Below are 7,030 nucleotides of genomic sequence, written 5' to 3' on the forward strand. Positions count from 1 at the left end.
CTCTTTCTTCTTTATCTAATTTTCTTTATACATACGTCGGCTCAATCGGTTGTCGTATGAACATGTTTGTGAATTCCGCGTTTTAAATTAGTATGCAATCGCCACCACAGAACATATACAGGAGAAGCACAAGTCCTGTATTAAAAGATGGCAACAAGAAACAATCGCCACGCTCCTAGTGGCCTGGCCGACATACTACCATGGTGGAAGGGGGTATCCTTTCCACCATGCCTATTACGTTAACTATGGCTGTGTTCCAAAATTGTTTGTCAGCGCTGCGAGCATGTCGTCATAAGTGCATGCTACTATCGTTGTTTGCGCATCTTGCTGAATCATTGAGCTGCGCCTGCGCGCGCACTCCCGATATTGCCTGGCCCGGCCGCCATATTGTTTCCTATTACCTATAATACTAGCTTCATCCCCATAGTCGCCACTCTATGTTCTGTGCGCCACTCTATATAGCGTGTCCATGATGGTGACTCGCAGAACCTCTTGAATACTCATCTTAGTAACCTCAAACTCCAAACTAGAGAATCGAAGAAGAAATCGTGTGTTTGTTTCATATATTCGTGTATAAAATAAGTGACTAAAATGCCGGAAAGCACCAAAACAGAAACAAAACCGGTTAAAGAAGTGAAGAACGGAAAAGAAGACGATAAAAATGAACTGGTAAGAAATTAACCTGCATCGGATACTGTTGCGTTATCATCGAACAGCGACATTTTAATATCGTTGATTAAATGTACATTTGCAATTCTTGCGTCAGTATATAAATAAAATTATTAATTTAACGTTTTTCGTATAATTTACATTAAATTGAAGTAAGTTATTTTTGTGTCTTGTAATAACTTGTCATTAGATGGTTCGCTATTCTTGTAATTTCTTTTGTTTTTTTTCTGATAGTGACCCCTTATTTTATGAATGTATGTTTCTTAAAACACTTATATCTTTTTAAATATTAGGTAATATATTTTGATGTACAATCTAATATATTTAGGGGAGAAAGATAGATATATATAAAACAAAATAAAAATTGTATATAAAATATAAAATAAAAACTTGACTTTGTCCTTTAGTCAGAAGAAGATAAACTTCTACAGGAAGAATTAACTTTGCTCGTGGAGCGCCTGCAGGATGCTAACACCAAACTGCACTATCCTGCCTTAGAATCCTTGCGTTCGCATATTCGTGCATCAACAACATCAATGACAAGTGTTCCGAAGCCATTGAAATTTATGCGACCTCACTATGATACTATGAAAAACATACATGAAAAAATGACCAATGTAAAAAATAAGGAATTATGTTCAGACGTTATTTCCGTTTTGGCAATGACAATGGGTGAGGGCCGGGAGTGTTTAAAATATAGACTAACAGGCTCCGCACTGGCAATTGGTGAATGGGGACATGAATATGTTAGACATTTATCAGGAGAACTAGCAGGAGAATGGGACGAGGTAACAGGTGACAACGTTGAAGCAACGAACAAGAAACTTATCGCTCTGGTGCACGAGATTGTACCCTACAACATGGCACATAATGCAGAAACAGAAGCATGTGACCTCCTAATGGAGATTGAGAGGTTGGACTTGCTAGAACAGTACGTTGATGAAAGTGCTTATCAGCGAGTATGTCTTTATCTTACGAGTTGCGTATCATATGTAGCTGATCCAGAGAACAGCACCCTTCTTCATGTCGCCTGCAAGTTATATCGTAAATTTGGTCAATATCCGCAAGCAATTAGGCTGGCGATGCAACTGAACGATTTGCCACTTATTGAATCGATCTTCACAAACTGTCGAGACCTGTAAGTATAAAACTTACTTTTTCTGATCTTTTTGTTTAGATGACTTTTTATGATCTTTTTGTTTAGATATTTTTCAATCCTTTATCTGCAAACTGCTTCTTTTTTGGAACAAGCGAAATTTCACTTTCAAATTTTATTCTTGTTTTTGCTCAAATTTCAATTTTTATTAAATAAAGGTTTTCACATTTGAGTTAAAAACTATTTGATAATGTAATAGAGATATTGAAAAGTAACCCTGAATTTTTTTTAAAGTCTAGAACAGTAAAAAAATTTGAGCTAGACAAAAAGGACCCAAATCGCCATTGAAGTTAATAACTTAGTTTTTCTTATTATCATTATTGAATAATGATTGATATTTTCTAAGCAGAAGACTCAACTCTTTATGTTTGATTTTTTAGTTCTGTGCAAAAGCAACTAGCCTTTATGCTAGGTCGTCAGCAAATCTTCCTGGAACTACATGAAGCTACGATAGAAGACGATGATCTCTTTGAGATAATGTCTAACTCCCACTTGAACAATCACTTCCTGAACTTGGCACGTGAATTGGATATAATGGAGCCAAAGACACCTGAGGATGTCTATAAATCTCATTTGGAGAACTCGCGACCACCATATGGTGGTGGTCAAGTTGATTCAGCACGGCAGAATCTTGCAGCAAGTTTCGTCAACGGTTTTGTAAACGCTGCATTTGGCCACGATAAACTGTTGATTGAGGACGGTAACAAATGGCTGTATAAAAACAAGGAGCATGGCATGCTGAGTGCGACTGCATCTCTAGGTCTGATCTTACTATGGGATGTCGATGGTGGCCTGACGCCGATCGATAAATATTTATATTCGTCGGAAGACTATATCAAGTCTGGCGCTCTATTGGCTTTTTTTTTTATATCAAGTCTGGCGCTCTATTGGCTTGCGGAATTGTCAATTGCGGCGTCAGAAACGAGTGTGATCCTGCCTTGGCTCTGCTTTCTGATTACGTGTTGCATAGTAGCAACACTATGCGCATTGGCGCCATTGTCGGTCTTGGTATTGCGTACGCCGGTTCAAACAGAGAAAGCGTGTTAGGTTTGCTGACACCGGTTCTCAGTGACACCAAGTCGAGCTGGGAAGTCTTAGGTATGACTGGTTTAGCATTAGGAATGGTTGCTGCTGGTTCTTGTAACGCTTATGTCACTACAGCGATTATGCACACATTAATGGATAAGTCGGAATCTGATCTCAAAGATACATATGCGCGATTTTTGGCACTTGGTTTGGGATTGTGCTTCCTAGGTAAACAGGAAGCGGCAGAAGCAATCATAGCAGCTTTAGAGATCGTTCATGAGCCATTCAGGTCGATGTCGACAACACTGGTGGAGGTATGTGCATATGCTGGTACAGGAAATGTCCTCAAGATCCAACACTTGTTGCACATCTGTTCAGAACACTATGAATCAAGCAACGAGAAGGAGGAAAAAAGCGAGCGTAAGGACAAAGATAAGAAAGAGGAGAAGAAGGAAGAGAAAGAGAAAGATCTCAGTTCCAGACAGGCTATCGCCGTTCTTGGCATTGCCCTGATCGCTATGGGAGAGGAGATTGGTGCCGAGATGGCTTACAGAACCTTTGGCCACTTGCTACGTTATTGCGAACCCGTGATTCGCCGCTCGGTACCACTCGCCCTGGGTCTTATCTCTGTATCGAATCCAAAACTAAACATCTTGGATACGCTGTCAAAGTTCTCGCACGACAGTGATCCCGAGGTAGCGCACAACGCAATATTTGCCATGGGACTGGTCGGTGCCGGCACGAATAACGCGCGATTAGCCGCCATGCTGAGACAGCTGGCTCAATTCCACGCGAAAGATCCCAACAATCTCTTCATGGTGCGCATCGCACAAGGCTTAACGCATCTGGGTAAGGGTACGCTCACCCTATCGCCTTATCATAGTGACAGACAGCTGCTCAGTCCTGTTGCTCTAGCCGGTCTTCTGTCGACGCTAATCGGTTTCCTGGACGTAAAAAACAGTGAGTATATATTCTTGATGCAATAGATGCAAAGATATGTTCTTTGATAACTGCATTTCATTATTAGCAAGCAGATAAGCTATTCTTGTTACGAATTACGAAGATATAACGAGTTTGACAATCAATTTCCAGAGATCTTACAACAAAGAAGAATCTTGACTATTTTCTTATATCTCTACAGTTGATCAATCAATAATTCTTTAAATTCTCACAGATTTTCATATTAAAAATAATATCAGATATATTACAATATAAATAATATCAATTCTTTTCGCTCATATAACTTACAACAAATTAATAAATAATACAACCCAGGTCAATACATTAAACGAGCTATAGTTAGGTGTACTAAATAATATTTATTAATCACAAATTATAATTTTTCGACGATAAGTTCAACGGTACGTTTCAACTATACTTAGTCCTCATCAGTCGCAGAAATACGTAAATATCTAAATATCTGATTATATTAACATATTATGAGGATCATCTCACATTTGAGTTACAATAGATAATATAACAGATTTCTAAGAATCATCTTACCTTCGTGTTACAGAGGACGGTATATCGCATATCATATGTAGTCAAACTTGATAAAAATAAACGATGTAGTGAAGAGTCATGGTTCCGAACCAATTCATCGGTTAATAGCGAGAAAGGGCAATCATGAATAAATTAATAAATTCCGGTCATATTAATGATGTAATTTGATGTCAAATCATATAAAAGGTTGTATGTACGTTCTCAATATTGGTAGATAAACTAAATAGAATTATCGTTAAAATTGAAACTATAAAGACATTAACAGTTTGTAACTTAAAAAAAAATTATCTTTAACATTTAAAAATATATAGTAAACCGATAATAAATTATAACTTTATGTATGTACGCGTATATATAAAAATTTCGTTAAAACAAAAGCACAACGCGAAATATAAATAACAAACGCTTTAAATTTATGATATGGTTGCGATATATCGTCCTCTGTAACACGAAGGCGAGATAATTCTTAAAAATCTGTTATATTATTTATTGTAACTCGAATGTGAGATGATCCTAATAATATGTTAATATAATTAGATATTTAGATATTTATGTATTTCTGCGGTTGATGAGGACTAAGTATAGTCGAGATGTACCATTGAAACTTATCGTCGGAAAATTATTTGTAATTAATAGTTATTATTTGTAATTAATAAATATTATTTAGTACACCTAACTATAGCTCGTTTAATGTATTGACCTGGGTTTTACTATTTATTAATATCAGATATAATTTGTCATTATTAATGTTATAACATATACTTTCAGTTATTCTCGGACGTTCACATTACCTCTTGTATACGCTGGCTGCTGCAATGCAACCCAGAATGCTAGTAACATTCGATGAGGACCTGAATCCACTGGCTGTACCAGTAAGAGTTGGACTTGCCGTCGATGTTGTCGGCCAAGCGGGCAAACCGAAGACCATCACAGGCTTTCAAACGCACACCACTCCGGTGTTGTTGGCATATGGTGAGAGAGCTGAACTTGCAACTGAGGAATATGTACCACTAACACCAATTATGGAAGGTTTTGTAATCTTAAGAAAAAATCCAGACTTTATACCTTAGTCATAAATTTTGTCGATCATCAATGTACCTCGTACTGAATTACTTATAAGACAGAATAATATAATAAAAGTATCTCATTTCATTTTACGTATACGAAGAACGTAATATCCTCCACAAACTTTCCTTTTTGTAAAATCAAGACGGCGTTCCGCAATATTTTCGTTACGTTGTGCAGAAAGGAATACAAGGTAATGATATATTTTCTATTTAATAGTAAAATGCACAGATTTTAATAATAAAAAATACTAGTATAATGTATAAAATCTCGTTCGGCACGAATTTTGTACGCATTATACATACATCGTAAAAAAGATCAATATAAAACAACAGTATTTTATACTGCATTCTTAGTAATAACAATACTTCAGTGGACGTTCTTTTTTTATAAGTACCAGTCAGGATGGTGTACGCAAGTCTCACGTAAGTCGTTATCGCCATTGTCGGCATAATTTAAGTCTGCACAACTTGCTGAATACAACGTTATCCGCGGGAAAATTTTCTCTAAAATAGAAGATTTTGTATACATCGACGAGACATGTAGCAACAAGTGTGTTAGAGTATTAATTTGACCGAGTTGTTGAATTTGCTGTCCGGTGGAGCAGCCAGTTATGCAGACTTGATATAAATTACATTCTAATATTTTCAATATTTTGCCGCTATCTTTTTAACTAAAAAATGTAAAAATGGAATTACGATCATGTTAGTTGGTTAAAATGTACGTATCGCACAAAATACGCATAAACAAAAGTGTATTGTATTATATCAATAAAATATGTGTTAATCGTATAATTTTAAATAATACTTTTATAAAAAAAAACGCACTGTAACTATTATAATAATGTAACTTTTGTTCTTATCGCGATTGCATAATTTTAATGTCTCTATATAAAAATACAACGAATGTTTAAGACATTTAAACATTACGTTTATGTTTTATATTGGCATCATAAAGTTCAGCTATATATAAAAAGAACAGGCCTATTAATACGGACAACTGGAATTTATATACTCTCTTATTGACATATTATTCCACATTTCTCTTACTTTTGTTGTTTTAATATTTTCATTCAGATGATTTTTTTGAATTAATAAAATTAAGGTGTCACACACTGTAAGAAAAATGCTTAAATATACCCACATAGAAATAAAGAAAAGAGATACAATGAAAAGTAACAATAAAAATAGTACTATAGATTCTCTATGTACATTTTAAAATTTTGCACAATTTGTAAAGTTTTATCGTTTTGGCATTGTCATTTATGTAAATCATGATAATAAGTACGCTGTATACATCTATCAAAAAAAGAAACAGGATGACGTTTCTAAGAGTAAGTCGTGAAGCTTAGAGAGTCTCTAATAAGAGTTTGGATATGAGGCACAGTTTTGTATGCAGAGTAATACTTTTAACAAAATTGAGGGAAGAACATTTACTATTTCTTTCTCTTTCTACTATCATTTCCTTATTTTTTTTCTCTCTCTCTCTCGGGAATTGTTAAAATCAATCAAAAGTGACTTTCTCATGTCCAGATTCTTATTAGATCTCTAAAAGGAGTTACGTACACAAACCGCCGGCAGTCTTATACACCATAAAAAATTCAAAAAAAAA

General features: G+C 35.5%; 1 protein-coding gene across 2 annotated transcripts; it reads left to right on the forward strand.

Annotated features, from left to right (window-relative positions):
- Positions 1-451: 451 nt before the first annotated feature.
- Positions 452-5,513, forward strand: Rpn1 (regulatory particle non-ATPase 1). 2 transcript variants are annotated; one of them, XM_018507037.1, is made up of 5 exons: positions 452-669; positions 1,077-1,807; positions 2,206-2,686; positions 2,722-3,811; positions 5,123-5,513. In XM_018507037.1, the coding sequence occupies exons 1-5, from the start codon at positions 592-594 to the stop codon at positions 5,422-5,424; spliced, it is 2,682 nt and encodes an 893-aa protein (XP_018362539.1). In that variant the 5' UTR covers positions 452-591; the 3' UTR covers positions 5,425-5,513. The 2 variants fall into 2 exon arrangements, with proteins under 2 accessions (XP_018362539.1, XP_018362538.1); XM_018507036.1 differs by having other exon boundaries at positions 2,206-2,664; positions 2,700-3,811.
- Positions 5,514-7,030: the final 1,517 nt, after the last annotated feature.

The sequence above is a fragment of the Trachymyrmex cornetzi genome, unplaced genomic scaffold (assembly GCF_001594075.2).
Source record: "Trachymyrmex cornetzi isolate Tcor2-1 unplaced genomic scaffold, Tcor1.1 scaffold23, whole genome shotgun sequence".
Lineage (NCBI taxonomy): Eukaryota > Metazoa > Arthropoda > Insecta > Hymenoptera > Formicidae > Trachymyrmex > Trachymyrmex cornetzi.

Coding starts and splice junctions, on each gene's coding strand:
- Rpn1 (XM_018507037.1), top strand. CDS start 592: ATGCCGGAAAGCACCAAAACAGAAACAAAACCGGTTAAAGAAGTGAAG. Junction 670..1,076: donor AAGACGATAAAAATGAACTG/GTAAGAAATTAA, acceptor TTTGTCCTTTAG/TCAGAAGAAGATAAACTTCT. Junction 1,808..2,205: donor TTCACAAACTGTCGAGACCT/GTAAGTATAAAA, acceptor TTGATTTTTTAG/TTCTGTGCAAAAGCAACTAG.